The 27,240-nt window shown below is 39.2% G+C and overlaps 1 protein-coding gene across 3 annotated transcripts in view; it reads left to right on the top strand.

Annotated features, from left to right (window-relative positions):
• STAG1 (stromal antigen 1) overlaps nt 1–27,240 on the top strand; it is a 419,741-nt gene that overhangs the window by 283,828 nt on the left and 108,673 nt on the right. For all 3 annotated transcript variants that reach the window (XM_027584268.2, XM_027584270.2, XM_027584269.2), the window contains 3 exons: nt 2,114–2,237; nt 14,226–14,324; nt 14,865–14,944. In XM_027584268.2, the coding sequence (XP_027440069.1) occupies nt 2,114–2,237; nt 14,226–14,324; nt 14,865–14,944 (303 nt within the window). The remainder of the gene's footprint in view (nt 1–2,113; nt 2,238–14,225; nt 14,325–14,864; nt 14,945–27,240) is intronic.

Below are 27,240 nucleotides of genomic sequence, written 5' to 3'. Positions count from 1 at the left end.
TATGGAAGGTTTAGTAGGTGCCAGGCATAGTTCTAAGTATTTTACTTTTATTAAATGATTTCATCTCTGTGAAATCTAGGCTAGGTATGGTTATTATTCCTATTTTATAAATAACAAAATCTAAGAAAGAGGGAAGTAACTTGCCTGAAGCTACACAGCTAGTAAATAATGGAACTAGGATTTGAACTTAGTATGTTTTGCTCCAGAGCCATTAGCCTCTATGCTATAGAATCTCTCCATAAGAAGACGGTATTGGGGTGCTTGTGTGGTTCAGTCAGTTAAGCCTCTGACTCTCCGGGTTAAGCATCTGCCTTCAGCTCAGGTCGTGATCCCAGCGTCCTCGGATCAAGTCCTGCATCGGGCTCCCTATTCATTGGGGAGCCTGCTTCTCCGTCTGCCTCTGCCACTCCCCCTGCTTGTGCTCTCTCACTTTCTCTGTCAAATAAATAAACCTTTAAAAAAAAAAAAAAGAAAATCTTCTGACTCTTGATTTCAGTTTAGGTCATGAGATTGAGCCCCTCATCAGGCTCCACGCTCTTCCTTTAAAAAAAAAAGGTATTAAAAATGTAGGAAATCTAAAGATTGTGATTTAGTAGTATGGCTTAGAAGAGAAAATTTCTCACATTTTTATTCTTGAGCAGTGACAGGGACTTAGAAGGAACTGAGATTTATTAGCGAATTAAATACCAGAATGCTAGCACCTTACCTGTTTTGTCACAAAAGAGAAACTAAGAAAAGCTCCTTAATTAACATTACAATTCTAGCTAAATTATTGCCAGATTAACAATTAATTGACAGACGATTGCCTTATATAAATTGGAGAATTAAAAATTACCTAAAATTTTAACTTATTTATGTATGGTAAATCAGAAACTTTGAAGATCGATCTGCAAAAGAGAGTTAAGATTTACCTTATATTTAATATGATTTTTTTAAAGCTATAGGTAATAACCTATTGAAAGATCAGGTAAAAATATTAAAATTGTATTTGTTCATGGTTCACAGATTTTAGAGTAGAAAAATCATCCCGGGAGAGTTATATTGGATTCTTATAGTGAGATGAAAAGCCATCTGGGCATGGTGCCAAGAACCTGACTTTTGGTACACTTCACAGTGTAGTCACCAAGATTGTTCCCATTGTGACTAAATGTGAATTATTAGTACAATTACTTTGAGGTTTTGGTTTTGTGAACCATTGTATATTTTCAAATAATACAGGCTTCTGTCATTTTCCCTTGTAGATGCTGATTTGTGTTTTGGTCATATTTATTTTCTCTTAATTCAAAAGATGTGTGCTAGCTTAAATTCACAATTAGAGGGACACCTGGGTGGCTCAGTCGTTAGGCGTCTGCCTTCGGCTCGGGTTGGGATCCCAGGGTCCTGGGATCGAGCCCCATGTCGGGCTCTCTGCTCAGCGGGAAGCCTGCTTCTCCCTCTCCCACTTCCATTTCCCCTGCTTGTGTTCCCTCTCTCACTGTCTCTCTGTGTTAGAATAAATAAAATCTTTAAAAAACAAATTCACAGAGAAACAATTTTTGAGTTCTACATTATTCTATATTTGAATGGTGGTATGCTGGTTTCCTCAGATTTAACATGTTTGTTGACTCCATAGTGGTTGTAAGGCTTTCAGAGAGCTCCAAGTGCCATTTTCTAGTCCAATGAAAATAGAGTGAAAGCTAGATGATTTCCAGAATTGTTTTTCAGTTTGATACTGATAATTTTTATTTTATAAAAAAAATCTAGGGGCGCTCAGTCAGTTAAGCATCTACCTTTGGTTCAGGTCATGATCCCAGGGTCCTGGGATCAAGCCCCGCATCAGGCTCCCTGCTCAGTGGGGAGTCTGCTTCTCCCTCTTCCTCTGCCGCTCTCCCTGCTTGTGCTCTCTCTCTCAAATAAGTAAATAAAATCTTTAAAAAAAATAGAAAAAAGAAAACATCTAAAAAACAGAAGATATTCAAATTGGAGGACTTTTGAGAGTGTAGATAAAAATACAGCACTAGGAATAATATTAATATTTATTACTTGCTGAAAAAATACTACTTGCTGAAAAACTAGAAGTACATTCTAGTTTTGGATGTTAATCTGAGGTTTGTCTATTATTTTTCTCCTTTAGTGATGCTATTGCTGAGATTAGAGCCATTTGTATTGAAGAAATTGGAGTATGGATGAAAATGTATAGTGACGCCTTCCTAAATGACAGTTACCTAAAATATGTTGGCTGGACTCTTCATGATAGGGTAAGTTACTCTGTTCTAGACTTTCATGAAAGATACGCTTGTACAAGGTACTAGAATGCTAGGAATTAAGATGGCAGTGGTTGGTTTTTGAAGAGTTCTAATAATATGGAAATTTAAGATGATACACCTGAATAACTGTTCACTTGATGGCCATGACAAAACTTGAGACATTGGCCCATGTAGAAACTCGACTTACTTAGTTGTAAAACTGTCTTAAACCAAGTTGACAACCTGGTACATCTAAAGTTTTAAGGGAATATAACATCCTAAGAAACTAATTACAATCGTTTTCTAGTTTGGAGTCAAAAGAACTTCTTTGTTTCTCTTAATATATAACAAGAAAAAAACTTTTTTCTTTTGAATTTCTTAAGGTCATACCACAGTTTTTTATCAGAGTTGAATAGATTTATTGGATTCTAGAATATTTGATCTAAAAATCTATTTTTATTTATATGCTTTTAGAAAAGGTTCTGATTTTAAAAGGAATCCCACATTATCGAATCCTGAATAAGTAATCCTCAAAATACCCAAGGGTAGGAGTGACAAATTATTGAAATTTTTATATTGAATAACCTGACATTCTATAACTTGAATTGCCAGATACTCACAAATATAGAAATCTTACAATTTATTTTAAGCTGTGTATCCCATTATTTGAATTGTTAAAAGTATCATAGCTATTAGAAGACATTTTTTTAATGCAGTTATATCCTTAGACTTTTAAGTCAATTTTGGTAATATTCGAAGACTTATTTTCTGTGTATTACCATTAACAGCCTGTAGAGCATTTACTTTTTAAATAGCACCATGCTAGGGGTGCCTGAGTGGCTCAGTCGGTTGAGTGTCTGACTCTTCATTTTGGCTGGGGTCATGATCTTAGGTTGTGAGAAGGAATCCTGTGTCAGGCTCAGCGCTAGGCAGAGTCTGCTTGAGATTCTCTCTCCCTTGATCTCTGTCACTCCTCCCACCCCCCTCACGAGCACACCCTCTTTCTTTTTGAAATAAATAAATAGCCGCATGCTAAGTATTATCAAAAATATTTTGAAAATGACAAAATTACATATATTATAATAAAACAGCCCTTGGGAACTCTGCAGGCCATTTTTGCTGTAATTGTTCAGAGTATAGGGAGATCATCACAAGTTAGCTGTTTAACTTCACAATTACTTATTTTTAATTAATGGTTAGAAGGGCTCTTATCCCCTACTTTATTTGGAGGAATAGTAACTTAGTACCTAGTGAATTTTTTCCTGAATATTTATCTTCCCTAGCATTCAAAATTCTTTTCTTTACACTAATAAACCCCAAGCGTGATCCTAGGTTTTCTTTTTCTAATCCTCATGTGGAATTCAGGACTTGCATGGTTAAGCCTTATCTCGGGTTTATCCAATTAAATTATACATTGTGAGAGAAAGTAGAATTATACAGCATGTCCTCACAGGTGTACACACATGGCTAAATCCAACAAGACAAACTTTTTAGTAGTAATACATTTAAAGTTCTGCATTTTGTTCCCCACCACTACCCTACCAGTTTTCCTCCTTGGAAAAACACGTATTTTTTGTGGCTTACCAAAAAACAAACCACCATTATTTTAAAATAAATCATTAAAGTCTGTAGAAGCATTCTGTCCAGATAAAGGAAGAGGGAGGTAAGTAGGTTTTGTTTATTGTTGATAAAATGGTATATGGATACTGTTTACAGTAGAATGTTTTTATAAACCTCTTTTACAATCTCCCATTACTTCATTTAGAAAAGCTCTTAGTATTAATCCCTTCTCAGCTTTCCTTTTTGTCATTCTAATGTCACTGCAGTCTTGTACTTTTATTTTCCTCTGAGGGGTGTAGTCATTTGCTTTCTCTCCTTTTAACCATCCATTTGAAACTTCTTATTCTATAGGCTATGGCCTATGCCTTCAGACTGTCCTGTGTCTTTTCAAATGAGCTGATAAAATTCTTGTCTTTTTTTTTTCTTGCTCAGTTGGTTAAGTGACTGCCTTCGGCTCAGGTCATGATCCTGGAGCCCCAGGATCAAGTCCCACGTTGGGATCCTTGCTCAGCAGGGAGTCTGCTTCTCTCTCTGACCCTCTTCCCTCTCGTGCTATCTCTCATTCTCTCTCTCTCTCAAATAAATAAATAAAATCTTAAAAAAAAAAAAGCTAAACCTTTAAAAAAAAAGATTACATTGTAATTGTAAATTGTAGGTTTTCAGTTTTACTGAGATATAATTGACATAACATTATATTAGTTTGGTGTACAACATAAAGATTTGATACTCCTGTGTCTTGAATTCAGAGTATCAAGTCTGCCGTCCTCACTAAGGCAGACTTTTTTTTGATACTGCCAATTTATATAAATTTTATAGTGTAAGTTTTAGTAATAAAAAGTAATAGAAAGACAGCAATTTCTAACAACTAAAGGAATTATTTATTAGAAATTCAGTTTGTTTTTCTGTTGACCAAAACTTCTTTCTAAATTTTCTACCCATTGGTTTTTTAGTTCTTTCATTGTTGGTGACACAGAATAGGTCTAATTTTTTTAAATTTTATTTTATTATGTTATGTTCGTCACCATACAATACATCATTAGTTTTTGACGTAGTGATCCACGATTTGTTGTTTTTGTATAACACCCAGTGCTCCATGCAGTACGTGCCCTCCTTAATACCCCGGGCTAACCCATCCCCTCAACCCCCTCCCCTCTAAAACCCTCAATTTGTTTCTCAGAGTAGAATAGGTCTAATTTAAACACAACTATAGTAATCTCTGTGTTTTAGACTAAATATCTTAATCCTTTTATATTTATGCTCATGACACTAGATTACCTTTCTCTTTCCTTTACATTTTGTCAGTATTGCTCTGTATTGCTTTCACTTTTAGCTTATGTGTACAGTTCTACTTTGTAAATTTTTATTTATTTTGGGGGGGGTAGAGGGAGAGAGAGAGTCTTAAAGCAGGCTCCACACCCAGCATGGAGCCCGACACAGGGCTCGGTATCACAACCCTGAGATCATGACCTGAGCCGAAATCACAAGTTGGACACTTAACGGACTGAGCCACCCAGGCACCTCCTTCTACTTTCTTGTATATGCTTGATTCCTCATATCAAAATCTCTTAGAGCTTGGGTGGGGTCTATTTTCTGTTAGTCCACCCCCTTTCCTCTTTCTGTGTTGATTCATCCCATATCTTACTTCTTTCAGGTTCCCCCAAAACCCTTTTAGCTCTGTATTTGCCAAATGATACCTGATGCCTATCACCAGAGGTAGAAGTTCTAACACTTGTGCCCACTCAGTCTTGATATCAGGTTCACCAAGGAAAACACAAAACAGTCAAGCACTGGATGACACAATGCTTTACTCACATAAGAGGGCACAGAGCAAGATTGGTTTCAGTAGTGGGCATTGGTTCCCCAGGGCCAGCAGATTCCAACCAGCAATCAACACAGGGCACTTTCTCTGCATGCACCTCTCTTATGCTACAGAACTAAGGATCCTGTCCCCTCCCCTGAGGAGATAGATTTAATAGTGAATTTGGCCAGATGCCATATGACTCAATGTGTATAAGCAGGACAAGAAGACCCACACTGAGTCTGAAATAAGAAAGATAGTCCCACACAAGGCAATTACCCCCACCATGATTGCAAAGGCTCATCTCTTGATAAGGAAATGTTCCAGGCCCATGGACCGTTCTTAGCAAAAGACTATATACAGAGGACTGCCTTTCCCAACAGTCCACACCTCACCCCTGCTTGGCCACTGAAGTGGCAGATAAAGCATATCAAATCCTGTAGGACCATTGCCCACCCCAAAGTTGGAGTCAGAGTTGGGTCCAGTAGGGTCCTTGAACAACCGATATGGATGTGGATTTCTCATGGAGCTTCCCTGTTATTTGGAGATGGGCACTTTACTAGGGTGATTAAGAGAGCCAGACCCAGGAGGATAATTAGGCTTCTCTGGAGAATTATCTTCAAGTAGGAACCCCAGGTATCTGGATTAAGCCAACTAAAAAGTTTAAAAAGTGAGTCTGAGGGGATTGTGAATGTACTACTAATAACCATCCCACCTGTGTGTGGATATTCACCAGCTCATTTTTTAACTTAACCTGAATTATTGACGTATGCACAGCAAGAAATGCTGGCAGTTACACAAACACCACCCTCTTCTGCCACCAAATGATTGAGGGCTGTCTATCACCATGTAGGCTAGTGAGTTCACTGAGTCTTGTTGATCTTGTATGGCTTAGATAGTAGCATTAACTACTTCTGCATGGTTAAGGACAGGTTGTATACAGTATTTTTCTAGAGCCTGTATACCTATACCCAGTATTAGAATTTGGGTAATTGAATGAAACCAGTGGTTAATTTGTCTTCCCTGGAGGGAACTGTATACCACTCTGTGACGTGTTAGCAAAGTGGGTCATTTCCAGCCCTCTGTGTAGTTCCTGACATGGATAATGAGGCAATAAAATCTTTCCCTTGGAGGCATACAGTCTGTTGTCCATCGGAGTCCACAGAGAAATATGTAACCCAGAGGGATGCAGGTGATATCCGCCAGGGATTTGTTTTCCTAATACTGACTAGTTCAGTTATATACAGTCTCAGTTACTTTTGCCTTGTGGTTGCAGAGAAAAGTTACATATTGGACTTCCAATTCCAAAATGTCAATATAGATCAGTAATAACCATTCTGGTACAGGGGTCTTTTTCTGCCACATCATAGATAATATTAAAGCAGGGGACTCTGGATTATGCCTACATCTGGACCTGTCTTGAAGGACTCACCTGGTGATTTGACCCACTGATAGCTTAAGGAAGGTCTGAGTAGTTGTGTACTGACCAGGCCCATTACAGTGGGAGTGCAGGATAAGAGGAACTTTATTCTGGAATGACAAATCCAACATTGGTTAAGTTTGCCTTCATTCACTATGGCTGTACTGATTTTTATCAAAGTGTTGTTGTACCAGGCATTCTGTAGCAGTGGATTCTGCAGAAATGAGAAGAAAGAGTAATATTCCTACCCGTCTTTCACTCCATGAACTTCCTGAGTCCAGAGATGTCCTGGTCTACTACTTGGGGTGCTAGCTTCCTGGGTATTGCAACCCAGGCTGTCTGTCCCAATCCTGATGCTACTGCCTTTTTGAGCACCAGTGCATTGTTGCTTGACCCAGACTTACTCTTCTCAGTTGGCCAGTCCCCAAAAGGGAGGTCATGTGCTGCACAAACTTGACATGTCCAGTAACGTCACCCACCTGATTTGAAGGGTCAGATGTTCCCAACCCTACTAGAAGGACCCTAGCACCATGGTACTTCTTGGTTTTGTCTCCCACCCTTGTGGTTTCCCATAGAAGGGAGGTGCCCAAGGGAAGCATCACATCCAGATTAGAGTCAGGAGGCCATGTCTGGTGTGCTGTGACAGCGGAACTGCAACCACCCCAGAGACATACACTCCAAGTGAAAAAAAGAATGATTGGTATACTGAGATTGGGATTTTGAAGGCACAGCATAAACACATATCTGCCTACTCCACCCCTACCCCATCCAAGCTCAGTATTTCATAGTATGCATCGAAGGGCCATGTTTCCCTTGCATTGCAGTGCGTTGTTTAGTAGCCATACAGCCCTAGTCAGATCAGGGTACCAATCCACTAGTGGGCTGTCTTGGTAGCCTTTCTTTAGTTGCTGTGTAAATCAACCAGTCAGTGGCTCCATTTGCATGCTGGTGATAGTGTGCATGGAAAGTACATTTCCATGAGAATATGCCCATTTGTTGTCTTACTTTGGTAATGAAGGATATTCCTTGGTTAGAGTGAAAATCTTATAGGGTATCCAAAAATATGACAAGTTTTGTTCAAGGACAGCTGTGACAGTTTCAGCCAGCATCCAAATGTCAGACTGGAATAGCAGTACTGTAGCCTGAGTATGTGTTAATGGCCATGAGGCATCATTTGTGCCCATGGCTTTGGTTTGAGGGTACAGTGTGATCAATCTCTCAGACCCAGGTGAGTCCCAGTCCTTGGTTAATATGTCCCAGTTCTCCTTGTGGATGATACGAGTATATTGAGAAGAATCACAAGATTGCCCTGCATCATTTTTCTTGGTGTCTTCCAGGGTCATCTCCTGGGCTTTATCGCATTTTTTGGGCGTGGACGGGGACCTTATCACATTTTTTGCATCAGTAATTGACTCCCATGTCCAGTTCATAGATGTACCCAGTGGGAGATTGTTGCAGCCTGCTAGGCACAAACTGGATTGGCACAGGAGTGCTATTTATGTTTTTATTTTAAAAGGTCTTTTACCATGAGTATCCACATGAGTGACATATGTTTTCATCCCAGACAGCAAGCTGCTGCCTTAGTTCTTTTCCACATATGGGACATCCCTTAGTAGTCCAGTCGTTTAGTTGCCATTCTCCTGGCCATTGGTAATAGCCCATGAGTTGGTGAAAATGGATCAAGGCATGGTGGTAGGGGTGACCTGCATGGCCATCACCATAGCACAGATCTTGGCCCATTGGGTAGAGTGTCCACATCTTGTCTCAGTCAAAAGATGGCCATCCGTTGTTGGCCAGATGGCAGCTGCAACCCTGCAGACTGTATCTGTTTTTAGTTTCACAGAGTGGTCAGTAAACCATGGTTTACTGTCAGCAGGCACATTTTTTAATCTTGTGCCCCAAGTAGCTCTAGGAGGGGCCAAAGGATTCCCTGTGGGTTGTTTGCGTCTTTCTGATAAGCTGACTATTTGCTTCTGGAACCGGCTAGTCCCTTGGGATTTTGGCCAGGCCTGATCTTGGATGTACCATTTCCATTTTATGATTGAACTTCGTTGAGCCTTTTTAATTTTATTGGTAAGCTTTGTAATCAGCCAAGTGAGAATGGGCAGTTCAGGTTACAGTGTCATATGTGGCATTCTGGGTTTAAGATGCCCCGTCTCTGTTAGTGCCCAGTACCAAGCAAGGAAATGTCATTCAAAAGGGGTGTATTGCAAGGAAATGTCATTCAAAAGGGGTGACTCAGTCGATTAAGCATCTGACTCGGTTTCAGCTCAGGTCACGATCTCATGGGTTGTGGGATCGAGCCCCACTTTGGGCTCTGTACTCAGTGGGGAGTCTGCTTGAAGACTCTCTCCCTCTGCCTCTGCCCCCCTCAAACAAATGAATCTTTGGGGGGGGCCTGTATTGGGTGGTAGCTTCCGGAGGTTTTTAGATCCAGAGTCCAAGAGACCATTGCCTCCCCAGTGACAATTTCCTGCTGCCACAGACCAGTCAGTGTGTTAGGGGGGTTGTGGAAACCTGCAGTTCCATCAGACTAGCAAGTTTCAAAGGTCCCAAAAGCTGTGCCTGGCCCATGGCTTGCTGAACAGCTTCTAAGGCCTGCTGTTGCAAAAGGCTTCATTTAAAATTGGCTGCTTTGTAGGTCATCTCAATGAAAGGAGCCAAGAAAGTCCCCTTGTGGGACACATGCTATTTTAACTACCAAAAGAGGCCCTCTAGCTGTTCGGCTTCCTTTTTATTAGTGGGTGCTGCCAGGGCCTATATTTTTTGTTTGATTGTCTCTGGGATACTTCATTGGTTTCCTACCCAAGTGGCCCCTAGGAATTGCACCTCCTGTGCCAGGCCCAGGACTTTATCTGGTTGTATAGTCAAATTGGCACTAATCATTCTATCAGTGACTAAGTACAGCACTATAGCCACATGTTTTTCAGTCAGCCCTACTGTCAGGATGTTATTAATGTAATGGATGACTAAAATGTCAATGGGGACTTAGGTTTATTGAAGATCAAGCCCATTCAATAATGGCATATTGCAGGCTGTTTTGTGTGAATGCAAATTGGTCCTGATCCTCATTCTGCAAAGGGACCAAGTAAAAGTCATTAGCTAGATCGGTAACAGTGTACAAGTTTCTCATAGGGATTGCCACCATTGCAGTAATGTTGAAAATGTCAGGGGCTCAAGCAGGAACTTCTGTGTTTAACCTGTGATAATCTGTCAGCTTCCAAGCTCCAGAGGCCTTCCTGACTGGCCAGACTGGGCTATTAAATTATGATAGGGTGGTTATTAGCATCGCTGCTTATCTTAAGTCTTGAATTAACAGAATAATATCCTTTTCAGTATTTTTGTTGAACAGTGTGCCATGGTTTAGGCATAGAGTTGGCAAGGAATGTACCTCATCCATTATGCTTGAGTCTGTCCTTGTTGTGGTGCCTACCCCTTGAGGTAGTGATGGTGTTCAGTACTGCACAGAGACAAAAAGTTAATACCTATTTATGTACTCAGTGGTGGGAACCACAATCATCAGGATCCAAAATGGTCCAAAGGACCCCATCCACAAGCACGTGTGGACTTATCTATCATGAGTAACTACACCCTCTTCAAAACTACCCAAAGCTGCTGTTTTCATTGTACCCGATGGGGACCTAAAATTATTGTCATTGGGGCACTAATACTCAAGGCCCCCAAATAAATAAGTAAAAATCTTTTAAAAAATTATTTATTGAGGAGCAGGTATGTGTTGAGCACTCTGTTAAGCAGTATTCACATTTCAGTCAGATTTTGTGTAATGGAAAAACAACAAAGCTTTTAGATAGTATAATAGAAATAACTTGCAGAATATAGTTGAGCCCCAGAATAGAGCAGTTACCAACTGGAATTTTCATCTAAGTTATTTTACAGTTTTCTGAAGTACTGTCATGGGTACCATCTTACTTAATTGTTAAGTTCCTGTAATGTAGGCAGGGCATGTTATAGATAAAGAACCAAGATTTTGGAGGGGAGGTAGTTGATTGGGAGGCATCACTGGACAAAATAAAGATAAAATTCAATTAATGTTTTTCCTCTACCTATAATTGGCTGTGTGAACTTGGATAGATGGAGTTATTTCATCTTTGACGGCCTTATTTTCTTTTTTTTTTTAAGATTTATTTATTTATTTTTTGAGAGAGTGAGAATGAGAGAGAGAGAGAGAGTGTGTACATGAGAAGGGGGAGGGTTAGAGGGAGAAGCTGGCTCCTTGCTGAGCAGGGAGCCCGATGCGGGACTCGATCCTGGGACTCCAGGATCATGACCTGAGCCGAAGGCAGTCGCTTAACCAACTGAGCCACCCAGGCGCCCTGACGGCCTTATTTTCAAATCTGTAATTGGAGAGAAGTGAGGAAACTATTTACATGCTATCTTAGATCTGGGGTTGTGATTTTATGTTGGGACAGCTGTCCTTAGTCTTTTGCTCATCCATTGTTGATTTCTTGTGAGTATATTTATCACGTAATACTTTTATTGGCTTTCCCCCATGTTGCTTCCTGGAAGACCATGTCCTGTGAGCCATTTCCATAGATCTCTGTGGACTGCCCTTTGACTTTTCTGCCCATTAAAATTACTATGCCTGCCCCCCTCAGCATCTACTAGTTATGAGATTCTACCTTGTCTCTGCTATTCTGTGCTCTTATCTCCATTGCTATCAGAAGCTAAATTTTGTTTGAGTGTCTTCTGTCAGTCCTAGACTACAGAACACAGTTACTGTGGATCTTCTCAGTAATGTCTGTGCCCCCATCACCAATATTTTCCTTATTGCCTTGGTAAACAGAGTATTCTCTGAGCCCTCGTGAGGAACATATTCAACTGGTAGGTCTTCTGAGCTTTATAATAGATCCTTTTTGGCATGCTTTCCTGTGTCTTTAAATTCCTCCCTTCACAGTCTGCCACAGTGATTTTGGCATCTCTATTTCATTTAATATGCACCATTGCTTTTTCCTAGAGCTATCCAGCAAGATATTAGGCCATTTCCAGAGGCCCTCACAAAGCATTACATTCTGTTTCAAAGGATAGTGCCCTATATCCAAGAACTCTCCCATATCCTGTTTTCTCGTCCCACACCCTCAGCAACCACCAGCATATTTTCCTGATTCTTGCTGGTTGAAATTGGCCCATTCCTGCAGCACTCTGTAGCATACATTCAATTACTAATTTCAGATTAAAGGGTTATCTTAGAGGTTGTCCTGCCCTGAAACAAAGAGGTTAGGCTGTTTTATCCTGTATCATTCTCCACTGGCTATGGATCTCACCCTGGAGGGAGGGAAAGGGTGTAGACAGGAGGGTAGTGTGGAGCATAACCTCCCAGGAATCTCTTTGCCAGGTAATTCTTTTCAACCATGGTCAGTTCTCCAGAGAAAGGTACAGATCTGAACCATTAGCAGTCAACACAGGAGCAAGCAGGAAGATTAGTCTTGTATAGTAGAATATGGGGATCCGGGTTGGGCATCAGGAGCATCTACTACAGGTATCCCAGGTTACCTCCTATATGCTAGTGACTTTATCAAGAAACATCATCTCATTCAGTGGTGTACTGGAGATAACTTGGATCAGGTTGCAAGAGAGTTATTTTGCACATCCCTTTGCAAATTTGAGTTCAGTAACATCTCATTGGTAGCTCAAAATTGTGGATGGAGTATTTATATCACAGAAATATGCAAATGCAACAATTCAGGGCCCCAACCCTCAGAACTGGTTGTTAAAACTTTCACCAGCAGGGCATCTGTGTGGCCCAGTCACTTAAGTGTTTGACTCTTGATTTCAGCTCAGGTCATGATATCAGGGTTGTGAGATTGAGCCCTTTCCCCCCCAACACCCAGCATGGAGCCTGCTTAAGATTCTCTCCATCCCCTCTGTCCCCTCCTCCCTCTCTAGAAATAATAATAATAGTAATAAGGGCGCCTGGGTGGCTCAGTCGGTTAAGTGTCTGCCTTTGGCTCAGGTCATGATCCCAGGGTCCTGGACCAAGTCCCACATGGGGCTCCTTGCTCAGTGGGGAGTCTGCTTCTCCCTCTGCCTGCTGCTCCCCCTGCTTGTGTGCTCACACACTCTCTCTCTCTCAGACAAATAAATAATAAAATCTGTAAAAATAATAATAAATCATGACCAGCATACATCTGCATTTAATCCTTGCTACAACCTTATGAAGTTGGTTATCACCATTTTATAAAAGAGAAACTTGAGTATCAGAGTGATCAATATAATTGCCATCTTTCTTGTTGCTAAAAAACTATGGAATTGGAAATAAAATCTAGTTTTGTTTGATTCTAGAACTTGGACTTCTCTCATAGCACACTGCCTTTTTTTTTCTTGAACATAGAAATTTCAGTGTCCTTTGAATACGTTGAGAGAATTGGCTAAATTTCCAATGATTCTGAATGTACTTTGACCACCAACATTTTCTACTCCAGGTTAATGACTTTATTAAAGATACTCCACCAGGGGTGCCTGGGTGGCTGAGTCGTTAAGCATCTGCCTTTGGCCCAGGTCATGATCCCAGGGTCCTGGGATCGGGCCCAGCATCGGGCTCCCTGCTCCGCAGGAAGCCTGCTTCTCCCTTTCCCACTTCCTCTGCTTGTGTTCCCTCTCTCGCTGTGTCTCTCTCTTTCAAATAAATAAATAAAATCTTTAAAAAAAAAAAAGATACTCCACTAATAAATAGCCTCAGGACATTTCACTCTATCAATTTGCCTCTCTTCTAAATATTCTACCCTTTACCTGTTTTCCTAACTCCTTTTTCTGGAATGTAAAAGGCACCCAGAAAATATTTGTTAAATGAATAAATGATGACCCTATAATATGAAATTAGTTTTTTTCTATAGGATTATTTAGTAGTTATATAAAGGGCAAACCAGCATATCCTCCTCTAATTAAAATCATAGGTTAAAAATTTTCCCAGAATGCCACAGTACAACATGGGAAATACTCCGTGTTGAATCAGAGTTGATAAATATTTGAAAAAGGTGTAGCTTACTCTCAAGTAACTAAGGGGTTTTCACTGCATTTTTAATTAAATAGAAGTACAACACAGACTGTACAATTGCTCACTTCCACCCTGTGTTGAATTACAATATGATGTAAATTGGGTGGATAAGCTGAAAATTACTTTAGTCTTCACATAGCCTTAAATCTTTTCAACTTTTGTGGCATGGAACTGACTACTTCTGTTGTGTTTTTATTTGTATATCTGAAGCAAGGAGAGGTCAGATTGAAATGTTTGAAAGCTCTACAGAGTCTGTATACCAATAGAGAATTATTCCCCAAATTGGAGTTATTCACTAACCGATTCAAGGTAAGCATCAAGAATGCTTAGTTTGTTTTTTACTTTTTAAATTGTGAGTTAAAGCTACTTTAGCAAATAACATTACCATAACAACTGTTTAGTTCATATTCTTTATTACATATTCTTTAAATAAACCTGTTTTAAATAGATGAATGAATTTTTTTTCAAAAATTTAATCTTGGTATTTTAATGTCTTACAAAAGATATTACCAACATGAGTTCTTATTTATTGCCTTCAACAGAAGGCTCTCCTGCTTAAAAGAACATTTTCTTTATAAATAGCTTTTTGTACTTACATTAATTTTGCACATTAAGGTCTATTTGTCTCAGTGTTAGGGAATGCTAGTGGATGAGAAAGATTTTAGATTATGAACATTTATACTAATACCTCCTTTGTATTAGTAGGACTATGATAATACGGGTTTAAGAGTAAAGCTTTCCATTTAATCGACCATTAGTCTTGCATGTACTCCCCAAAGATACTGCCTTAGTCTGTCCCATCTGGTTTTCTCCTCATGTTCGCTTTGATCTTTAATTTTTTTTTTTCAGGATCGCATTGTATCAATGACACTTGATAAGGAATATGATGTTGCTGTTGAAGCTATTCGACTGGTTACTCTGATACTTCAGTAAGTATAATATTTGTTAGTAATTTAATATTGGGAGCACCTGGGTGGTCAGTCAGTTAGGTGTCCAGCTCTTGATGTCAGTTCAGGTCTTGATCTCAGTGTCATGAATTCAAGACCTGCACTGGGTTCCATGCTGGGTGTGAGCCTACTTAAAAAATTTTTTTTTCTTTTTTTGGGGGGCACCTGGGTGGCTCAGATGGTTAAGCATCTGCCTTCGGCTCAGGTCATGATCTCAGGATTCTGGGATTGAGTCCCACATCACTTCTCTCTCTGCCTGCCACTCCCCCTGCTTATACTCTCCCTCTCTCTCTCTCTCTCTCTCTGGCAAATAAATAAATAAAATCTTTTAAAAAAAAGAAAAAATTAAAAAAAATTTTTTTTTCCAAAAATTTAATCTTGGTATTTTAATATCTTTTTCCTGGCATTATTGATGTACTTCACATATATAACACTACTGTATATCTTATCACTTTAGGTTCTACTTTTACACTTTAAAGTTAGGTTTGAAACAAAATGTTCTGTTTTTCTCTTTTTTTTTTCCTATTATGTTATGTTATTCACCATACATTACATCATTAGTTTTTGATGTAGTGTTCCATGATTCATTGTTTGCATATAACGCCCAGGGCTCCATGCAGTACATGCCCTCTTTAATACCCATCACCAGGCTAACCCACCCTCCACGCCCCTCCCCTCTAGAACCCTCAGTTTGTTTCTCAGAGTCCATAGTCTCTCATGCTTTGACTCCCCCTCCGATTTCTCCCCCTTCATTCTTCCCCTCCTGCTATCTTCTTCTTCTTCTTTTTTTTTTAACATATAATGTATTTTTTGTTTCAGAGGTACAGGTCTGTGATTCAACAGTCTTACACAATTCATAGCGCTTACCATAGCACATACCCTCCCCAGTGTCTATCACCCAGCCACCCCATCCCTCCCACCCCCCACCACTCTAGCAACCCTCAGTTTGTTTCCTGAGATTAAGAATTCCTCATATCAGTAAGGTCATAGGATACATGTCTTTCTCTGATTGACTAATTTCGCTCAGCATAATACCCACCAGTTCCATCCACATCACTGCAAATGGCAAGATTTCATTCCTTCTCATGGCTGCATAATATTCCATTGTATATATACACCACATCTTCTTTATCCATTTGTCTGTCGATGGACATCTTGGCTCTTTCCATAGTTTGGCTATTGTGGACATTGCTGCTATAAACATAGGGGTGCACGTACCCCTTCTGGTCCCTACATTTGTATCTTTTTTTTTTTTTTAAGATTTATTTTTTTGAGAGAGTGAGAATGAGAGAGAGAGTACATAAGAGCAGGGAGGGTCAAAGGGAGAAGCAGACTCCTCGCTGAGCAGGGAGCCCGATGCGGGACTCGATCCTGGGACTCCAGGATCATGACCTGAGTCGAAGGCAGTTGCTTAACCAACTGAGCCACCCACGTGCCCTCTACATTTGTATCTTTGGGGTAAATACCCAGTAGTGCAAATGCTGGATCATATGGTAGCTCTATTTTCAACTTTTTGAGGAATCTCCATAGTGTTTTCTAGAGTAGCTTCACCAGCTTGCATTGCCACCAACAGTGTAGGAGGGTTCCCCTTTCTCCACATCCCAACCAACATCTGTCATTTCCTGACTTGTTAATTTTAGCCATTCTGACTGGTGTGAGGTGGTATCTCATTGAGGTTTTGATTTGGATTTCCCTGATACCGAGCGATGTTGAGCACTTTTTCATGTGTCTGTTGGCCATTTGGATGTCTTCTTTGGAAAAATGTCTGTTCATGTCTTCTGCTCATTTCTTGATTGGATTATTTGTTCTTTGGATATTGAGTTTAATAAGTTCTTTATAGATTTTGGATACTAGCCCTTTATCTGATATGTCATTTGCAAATATCTTCTCCCATTCTGTCGGTTGTCTTTGGTTTTGTTGACTGTTTCTTTTGCTGTGCAAAAGCTTTTTATCTTGATGAAGTCCCAGTAGTTCATTTTTACCCTTGTTTCCCTTGCCTTTGGTGATGTTTCTAGGAAGAAGTTGCTGTGGCTGAGGTCAAAGAGGTTGCTGCCTGTGTTCTCCTTTAGGAATTTGTTGGACTCCTGTCTCACATTTAGGACTTTCATCCATTTTGAGTGTATTTTTTATGTGGTGTAAGGAAATGGTCCAGTTTCATTCTTCTGCATGTGGCTGTCTAATTTTCCCAACACCATTTGTTGAAGAGACTGTCTTTTTTCCATTGGACATTCTTTCCTGCTTGGTTGAAGATGAGTTGACCATAGAGTTGAGGATCCATTTCTGGGTTCTCTGTTCTGTTCCATCGATCTATGTGTCTGTTTTTGTACCAGTACCACACTGTCTTGATGATTACAGCTTTGTAATAGAGCTTGAAGTCCGGAACTGTGATACTGCCGGCTTTGCTTTTCCTTTTCAACATTCCTCTGGCTATTCGAGGTCTTTTCCAGTTCCATACAAATTTAGGATTATTTGTTCCATTTCTTTGAGAAAAGTTGATGGTATTTTGATAGGGATTGCATTGAATGTGTAGATTGCTTTAGGTAGCATTGACATCTTCACAATATTTGTTCTTCCAATCCATGAGCATGGAACGTTTTTCCATTTCTTTGTGTCTTCCTCAATTTCTTTCATGAGTATTTTATAGTTTTCTGAGTACAGATTCTTTGCTTCTTTGGTTAGATTTATTCCTAGGTATCTTAGTGGTTTTGGGTGCAATTGTAAATGGGATCAACTCCTTGATTTGTCTCTCTTCTCTCTTGTTGTTGGTGTATAGGAATGCCACTGATTTCTGTGCATTGATTTTATATCCTGCCACTTTACTGAATTCCTATATGAGTTCTAGCAGTTTTGGGGTGGAGTCTTTTGGGTTTTCCACATAAAGTGTCATATCATTTGCAAAGAGTGAGCGTTTGACTTCTTCTTTGCCGATTTGGATGCCTTTTATTTCTCTTTGTTGTCTGATTGCTGAGGCTAGGACTTCTAGTACTATGTTGAATAGCAGTGGTGATAGTGGACATCCCTGCTGTGTTCCTGACCTTAGGGGGAAAGCTCTCAGCTTTTCCCCATTGAGAATGATATTCGCTGTGGGTTTTTCAGAGATGGCTTTTATGATATTGAGGTATGTACCCTCTCTCCCTATACTCTGAAGAGTTTTGATCAAGAAAGGATGCTGTACTTTGTCAAATGCTTTTTCTGCATCTATTGAGAGGATCATATGGTTCTTGTTATTTCTTTTATTAATGTATTGTATCACATTGATTGATTTGCGGATGTTGAACCAACCTTGCAGCCCAGGGATAAATCCCACTTGGTCGTGGTGAATAATCCTTTTAATGTACTGTTGGATCCTATTGGCTAGTATTTTGGTGAGAATTTTTTCATCCATGTTCATCAAGGATATTGGTCTGTAATCCTTTTTAATGGGGTCTTTGTCTGGTTTGGGGATCAAAGTAATGGTGGCCTTATAAAATGAGTTTGGAAGTTTTCCTTCCATTTCTATTTTTTGGAACATTTTCAGAAGGATAGGTATTAATTCTTCTTTAAATGTTTGGTGGAATTCCCCTGGGAAGCCATCTGGCCCTGGGCTTTTGTTTGTTGGGAGATTTTGATGACTGCTTCAATTTCCTTAGTGGTTATCGGTCTGTTCAAGTTTTCTGTTTCTTCCTGGTTCAGTTTTGGTAGTTCATACATCTCTAGGAATGCATCCATTTCTTCCAGATTATCTAATCTGCTGACATATAGTTGCTCATAATATGTTCTTATAATTGTTTGTATTTCTTTGGTGTTCATTGTGATCTCTCCTCTTTCATTCATGATTTTATTTATTTCAGTCATTTCTCTTTTCTTTTTGATAGGTCTTGCCAGAAGTTTATCAATCTTGTTAATTCTTTCAAAGAACCAGCTCCTAGTTTCGTTGACCTGTTCTACTGTTCTTTTGGTTTCTCTTTCATTGATTTCTGCTCTGATCTTCATTAATTCTCTGCTCCTGCTGGGTTTAGGCTTTATTTGCTATTCTTTCTCCAGCTCCTTTAGGGTGTAGGGTTAGGTTGTGTATTTGAGACCTTTCTTGTTTCTTCAGAAAGCCTTGTATTGCTATATATTTTCCTCTTAGGACCACCTTTGCTGCATCCCAAAGATTTTGAAAAGTTGTGTTTTCATTTTAATTTGTTTCAATGATTTTTTTACTTCTTCTTTAATTTCCTTGTTGACCCATTCATTCTTTAAAGTAGGATGCTCTTTAGCCTCCATGTATTTGAGTTCTTTCCGACTTTCCTCTTGTGATTGAGTTCTAGTTTCAAAGCATTGTGGTCCGAAAATATGCAGGGAATGATCCCAGTCTTTTGGTACCAGTTGAGACCTGATTCGTGACCTAGGATGTGATCTATTCTGGAGAATGTTCCATGGGCACTAGAGAAGAATCCTTTGGGATGGAATGTTCTGAATATATCTGTGAAGTCCATTTGGTCCAGTGTGTCACATAAAGTCTTTATTTCCTTGTTGATCTTTTGCTTCGATGATCTGTCCATTTCAGTGAGGGAAGGAGTTAAAGTCCCCCACTATTACTGTATTGTTGTCGATGTGTTTCTTTGCTTTTGTTAATAATTGGCTTATATAATTGGCTGCTTCCATGTTAGGGTTATAGATATTTACAATTGTTAGATTTTCTTGTTGGATAGACCCTTTAAGTAGGATATAGTGTCCTTCCTCATCTCTTATAGTCTTTGGTTTAAAATCTGATTTGTCTGATACAAGGATTGCCACCCCAGCTTTCTTTTGATAAAGTCTGTTAGCATGGTAAATGGTTTTCCACCCCCTCACTTTCAATCTGGGGGAGGCTTTGGGTCTAAAATGAGTCTCTTGCAGACAGCATATCGATGGGTCTTTTTTTTTTTATCCAATCTGATAGCCTGTGTCTTTTGATTGGGGCATTTAGCCCATTTACATTCAGGGTAAGTATTGAAAGATACGAATTTAGTGCCATTGTATTGCCTGTAAGGTGACTGTTACTGTATATTGTCTCTGTTCCTTTCTGGTCTATGTTACTTTTAGGCTCTCTCTTTGCTTAGAGGACCCCTTTCAATGTTTCTTGTAGGGCTGGTTTTGTATTTGCAAATTCCTTTAGTTTTTGTTTGTCCTGGAAGCTTTTTATCTCTCCTTCTATTTTCAATGAGAGCCTCGCTGGATATAGTATTCTTGGCTGCATATTTTTCTCATTTAGTGCTCTGAAGATATCATGCCAGTCCTTTCTGTCCTGCCAGGTCTCTGTGGATAAATCTTTTGCCAATCTAATGTTTCTGCCATCGTAGGTTACAGATCTCTTCTCCCGAGCTGCTTTCACGATTTTCTCTTTGTCTCTGAGACTCGTAAGTTTTACTGTTAGATGTCGGGGTGTTGACCTATTTTTATTGATTTTGAGGGGGGTTCTCTATGCCTCCTGGATTTTGATGCCTGTTTCCTTCCCCACATTAGGGAAGTTCTCTGCTATAATTTGCTCCAATATACCTTCTGCCCCTCTCTGTCTTTCTTCTTCTTCTGGGATCCCAATTATTCTAATGTTGTTAGAATGTCTTACGGTATCACTTATCTCTCGAATTCTGCCCTCCTGATCCGGTAGTTGTTTATCTCTCTTTTTCTCTTCTTTATTTTCCATCATTTGGTCTTCTATAGCACTAATTCTCTCTTCTGCCTCATTTATCCTAGCAGTTAGAGCCTCCATTTTTTATTGCACCTCATTAATAGCCTTTTTGATTTTGATTTGGTTAGATTTTAGTTCTTTTATTTCTCCAGAAAGGGTTTCTCTAATAACTTCCATGCTTTTTTCAAGCCCAGCTAGTATCTTTAAAATCATCTTTCTGAGGTCTACTTCTGACATCTTACTAGTGTCCATACTGGTTAGGTCCCTGGCAGTCGGTACTGCCTCTTATTCTTTTTGTTGAGGTGATGTTTTCCGTCTTGTCATTTTGTCCACAGGAGAATAGATGAATGAGAGAACAAAATGCTAACCAGGTAACAATGTCCCCAGAAAATATACACTAAACAAATCAGAAAAGACCTGGAACCAGGGGAAAAGAAAGGGAAAGAAAGAAAAAAGAAAAAAAAAAAGATAAAAACAAACCAAAACAAAACAATATGATCACATATGATCAGGCTGGTGCATAGATCAGTGCCACACACTAGATTTTGGGTGTATTTTGGTCTGTTAGAAGAAAGTGCCTCCCAAAATTTTAAGGAAAGAAAAACTTATATATGTACAAAAATAAGGGTAAAGACGATGAAAGGATGGACTATGACTGTAAAGATGAAAAGTATAAAAGATTTTATAAAGGAATTGATAAGATAAGAAGTTGTTTGAAAAAAGTGGATTTAAGAAAAATGGGGGAGACAATGTGATCAGGCAGGAGACTAGAACAAAGCCATACACTGGTGATTTAGGGTATATTTTGGTCTGTTAGAAGAAATTGTATCCCAGAATTTTAAAGAGAGAACAGCTTATATATACCAAAAATAAGGTTAACTACTGTGAAGGGATAGAATATGACTCTAAAAATGAAAAAAAAAAAAAAGACTTTTTAAAAGGATTGATAAGATGTTGGTTGAAAAAGGGAAAAAGAAAAATTAAAAAAAAAGAAAAAGAAAGTAAAAAAAAAATTAACTTTGAAAGACTAAAGAATCATGGGAAAAAAGCCATGAATTCTATGTTCAGTATTCCCCTAGCACTGGAGTTCTGCCATTCTCATTGATCAGTAAACTTGGTCTTGGCTGGCTGTTCTGGCTGATCTTCTGGGGGCGGGGCCTGTTAGTGTGGTTCCCAAATGTCTTTGCCTGAGGCGGAATTGCTCCACCCTTGCTGGAACCGGGCTAAGTAATCTGCTCGGTTTTGCTCTCCGTAGCTTTTGTTCCCTGCAAGCTCTCCCTACAGCTTTGGAGGAGGTGAGTGAAATGGCGGCCTCCCAATCACCTGCCCCGGAGGAGCCGAGAACTCGGGGCTCCACTCCTCAGTGAGCCCCCAGAGAAAAGCAGTCTGTCACTCCCATCTCCCCGGTCTCGGGCCACACTCTGCTCACCTGGCCTGTGACCGAGTTTTTCTGTCTCTGGCATACCACCCCGTGTGCAGTGTCCAGACCCAGCAGATCCCTGTGGTGTGCTCCCATACCGCTCTTCCCCGGGGGAAGAAGGGGAGTCTCCCTGTATCTGCCACTTGTTGGGTCCCTGCTGGAAGAGCAATGGCCTGAATGTGCCTCAGATCACGGTTTATGGCAACCCCGAATTGAGAGCCCGCTCCTCGGCTCCGTCTCTGCAGCTGGCTTCCCTGCTCTGATACCTGGGAGCTCTGCCGCACTCAAGCACCCCTGTCTTTCTGTGACCCGAGGGTCCTGAGACCACACTGAGCGAGGGTTCCACCCCTTGCTTAGCCTCTGGAGCGATGTCCCTCAGCGGAGCAGACTTCTAAGTTCTGATTTTGGGCTCCGCAACTCTTTCACTTGCCAGTAGCGGCTGCTGGAGGCCCCCTTCCCCCACCATCTGTCTTCCCGAATATTGCCTCAGATTCACTTCTCTGCATGTCCTACCCTCCAGAAAGTGGTCGCTTTTCTGTTCAGAGAGTTTTTGCTATTCTTTTCTTCCATCTTCTGTTGAGTTTGTAGGTGTTCAGAATGGTATGATCCCTATCTAGTTGAATTCCTGGGACCAGACGAAATTTAGGTCTCCTACTCCTCCACCATCTTGCTCCTGTGCCTGTTTTTCTCTCTTTTGTTTTTTATTTTGACTGTTCTTTGTTTTATGTGAAAGTTCTCTTATGCAGTCCAGAGAAAATATCAGCAAAGTAACATACCTTTCTATTTAAAAAAAGAGAGAGAGAAAGAGAAGGCCTCAGAAGGGATAGGTTTTTCAAATAGGCTCCTTTAGAATGGTGTAGAACTATGAGAAAGGAAATAAGGCTTTTAAGTATGTCTGTCTAATTCCTCAAAAACTTTTGCTGGGATTTTAAATATTGGGACTGCATTTGTTATTGAACGATCTGTCATAACCACTAACTCAGGAAATAAACAGGCAAACCTTGGCGTGCTGCTATAGCCAAACTGCTCCTTCCCAGGGAATAATGAAGGGGCCGGACAAATCGAAAGCATCGCTCCTGGCTAGGCTTGCCAAGTATTGCCAAACAAACTCAGATAAACTCATTACAAGAGAGGCCATTAACTCAAGAGATGAGGGTTTGGAAAAGAGAAAAGGAGCTAGGGGACATGGCAGGCTCAAGTCTTAATAACCAACCTCACCAGCAAATGGAAACCTAGAATTCTATAGAGAGGTTCAGAGGGGTACGTTCAAGAGAGCAGGCAGAGAGCATGCAGTCACAGGTGAGGGTCAGTATGTGTTTAGCCTACCATCTTGGGCAGGGAAGGGGATGTGTGGGATGTGATCTTCCAGGCATTCTGTTGCTACCAGGGCTTTTTTGGTCTGGCTGTAAGGGATGTTACCGTCATTGCAAAACACCTTCATCAGTGCCTCAAGAAAGTGTGATAAATCAGCACAGTGGGTTTTGGTTATTGCATGTTTGGTTAGAGTTAGGCTGTCTTGTTTGTTTCTGGTTTTAACTGTTGGGGTATGTGGATGAGGAATAGGGCTCTCTAACACATTGAATTTTATGATAGATTTAGAGAATTCAGTTTTTCATAATTATATGTCATTTATGCATATAAATGATGCATTTCTCTATTCATATCCTTAGATATTCTACACAAGGTTTAATTTTTTTCATAGGTTAATTCTTAAATACTTTATGGTTGTGTTATAGGATTAGTATTTAGTGTTAAAGATATTTTCTACTTAATTATTGCTGGGACACAGAAATGTTTAATTTTTATGTTAATCTTATATGTGCAACCTATTAGAAGTCTCAGGTATTCTGATGGTTTGTGGATTTACTATGTAGATTATTTTATATCACCAGCAAACAATTTCAGTTTTGTCTCATTTTTTAACCTTAAAATTTTTGCTTCATTCTCTTGTCTCATTGCATTAGGCAGGACTTTTTACCACTGAGAGTGGATCTTTTTGTTCTTGTTCTAAGAAGGTATTTAAAGTTCTTTGTTGCTGTGATTTCTGAGATAGGTTTTTGATATAAGATAGAAGTTCCTTTGTATTCTGAGTTTTCTGGGAATTTCTTTTCATTTCTTGATGAGCCTGAATGAAATTGATAATTTGTCTAATGGTATACCACCCTTGTATTTCTAGAATAAATCCTATTTGAACATAATGCATTTGATTTTATTGTGTTTTGCTTAAATACAATGTTGTATTTAAGATCTTATTTAGGATTTTCCCTTCTGTGTTTATGTGTAAATTTGACAGAATATTTTTTGTCCTTTATCCAACTTCAAAATCAAGGTTATATTTTCTTTGAAACATTTATCTCCAGTAGTTTCTTGCCCTTCTGTCTGAAACAATTTTTCTGTGGCAGAGATTAAGTCTTCCTTGAAATTTTGAGAGAATTCTCTTATTAAAGCCATGTTAGTTTTGAATTTCTCTTAAGGAAAAGGTCTTTGATTACCATTTTTACTTCTTTAGTGGTTATCTATCTAAATTAACTTTAATTTCTTACTGTACTGTTTTTGGCTTTTTATAAACTTTTTTAATATATCAGTTTCATCACAGTTTTTAAATTTTGTTGTTGATATTTTTATTACTTCATAAAATTGTGCTATTACTTATTAATTTCCCTCTTTTGTCCTTTATTTTATTTGTATCCTCTTTTTCTTGATCATGATGTCAGAGGTTTGTCTGTCTTACTATTCTTTTTAAAGAACTAGCTTCTTTTGGCTCATTTGTTTCTTGTTTTCTAATAATTATACTTAAAGTAATAAATATACTTTTAAACACTACTACTTTCCAAAATATTTGAACATAAAGTATTTTCGTAGACATTCAATGATAGATATTTTTATTACATTTATGATTACTGGTTTAATTATTCATTATTCAGTAGTATGTTTTTGTTCTTTGCAAATCAGATTTTTTTAAAGCTGTGGTTTTTTATTGTATTGTCTGAGAATGTGTTCTGAGTGGTTTGGCTAATTTCTAAGTTTTCTAAATATGTTTAAAAATAACTATCTAGGGACACCTGGTTGACACAGTTGGTTAAGCCTCCACCTCTTGGTTTTGGCTCAAGTCGTGATCTCATGGTGGTGCGAGATTGAGCCCTGCATTGGACTCTGCACTCAGCACAGAGCCTGCTTGAGATTCTCTCTCCCTCTCCCTCTGCCCCTCCCGTTCATGTGCTCGTGCTCTCTTTCTCTGTCTCAAATAAATAAATCTTAAAAAAAAACTCGCTAATTGAATATATAGTTCTGTATTTACATTCGTTATTTTGAATTTATTTAAATTACCTATACCTGTGAAGTGTTTTCCTTTTCAAGTCTGTTTTAAAATATTTGACCCCCTAGTTACTCTTTCCTTGTAAATTTCACAAACTTACCAGGATCTTTCCTTCAAACAAACAAACAAAAAATACTTGACACTCCACTTACCCACCTGTTTCGTTGGAACAGTCTGGAGTTTAAGATCTGTATTGTTAATGATACACTTGTGTCCTTGTTTACTTCATTTTAATATTTATTTAGAGAGGAATAAACTTTCCTTTGGTACGTCTTCTTTTATTTCTAGGGAAGAGTAATTATCTCACAGACTTCTCTAAGATTATTTCTACTGCTAATTTATTTCCTTAAAGAGCGTTTTCAAATCATCTCAGACCTTGTTGGCTAAAAAATCCTACTTTCATAACAGTTTGGAAAATCGTTTGGCTAGTTTCAAAACTTTTAAGGTTGCTTTCTACCTTTTCATTGAAGGAAATACAGGCAGAACATGTCTTATTTAGGAGGTACAGTTATGGCCCTCCAGTTGTGTCAGATATCCTGATTCATTAAGTGGATTCCTCAGAGATCTCTCCCCACTCTAGGTACTTGTGACTTTAGTTCCCCAGAGTAGACAGTGCATCCTCTGGCTATTTACTTTGAGTCTCAGCCCCCAATGTTCAGGTTTCCTCTGTTGGAGTTGCTTTCCCTATAGGTAGTCTTGTTGGGCAGTCTTTTAAAACTATATTCAGACTGGCTCACTTTAAGTATTCCGTATCTTGTCTACAGGAAACACATTCATGGAATAGTGCCCTTCTACCCCTTCTTTTTTTTTTTTATTATGTTCAGTTAGCCAGCATATAGTACATCATTAGTTTTTGATGTAGTGTTCAACAATTCCATTAATTGCCATAACACCCAGTGCTCATCACCACACGTGCCCTCCTTAATACCCATCGCTTGGTTACCCCATTCCTCCACCCCCCTCCCTTCTGTAACCCTCAGTTTGTTTCCCAGAGTCCAGAGTCTCTCATGGTTTGTCTCCCTCTCTGATTTCTTCCCATTCAGTTTTCCCTCCCTTCCCCTGTGGTCCTCTGCACTATTCCTTATGTTCCACGTATGAGTGAAACCATATGATAATTGTCTTTCTCTGCTTGACTTATTTCACTTAGCATAATCCCCTCCAGTTCTATCCATGTTGATGCAAATGGTGGGTATTTATCCTTTCTGATGGCTGAGTACTATTCCACTGTACATATGAACCACATCTTCTTTATCCATTCATCTGTTGAAGCCATAGCAGCAATATCCACAATACCCCTTTTCTTCTTCTTAATTTGCTACCATGGGTTGCTCCAGTCAGCTTTTCACATTTATAGTTTTTTAAGCTTTGCACCAGGTACCATTTCCTAAACCTCCTCACAGTTGTAAGGGATGTTTATAAAGTTTTTATAGCGGTTTTCTGAAACTTTGTGCTCCAATTTCACTTGGGGAGGTTTCAGAGTTACACAGTACTCTGACATTTTCTCTTGAAACCAATTCTCTATCCATTGTATTGCTCAATCCCCTAATTTATACATTATTTTGGTGAGTAATGAGCTAAGAATCACAAAACCAGCTTTCTAGTCTTTTACAGCATTTGCATGAAATGATCTGGACTTATTTCTCTTGGCTTATGGGATCTCTATCAAAACAACAGGTAAAGTCACATGTAACATCCTGTTATATCTCCTTAAAATTCTTGTTCTATCTGTTAATTTTCCTTCTTTTGGCATAGATTATTTTCTTTTCACTTATAAGTTTGGATTCCTGAGACATCTTGTTAAATTTTGTTTCCTATGAGTTTAACTTTCTCCTGAGGATATTAGCTAATTTAGCTGATGATGTATAATTGGGTGAAGGAATAAAACTTAGGCCTTAGCTTTGTGCCCC

Source organism: Zalophus californianus, chromosome 1 (genome assembly GCF_009762305.2).
Source record: "Zalophus californianus isolate mZalCal1 chromosome 1, mZalCal1.pri.v2, whole genome shotgun sequence".
Lineage (NCBI taxonomy): Eukaryota > Metazoa > Chordata > Mammalia > Carnivora > Otariidae > Zalophus > Zalophus californianus.
The sequence above is the reverse complement of the archived record's forward strand: the minus strand, read 5'-3'. Positions and strand labels throughout refer to the sequence as shown.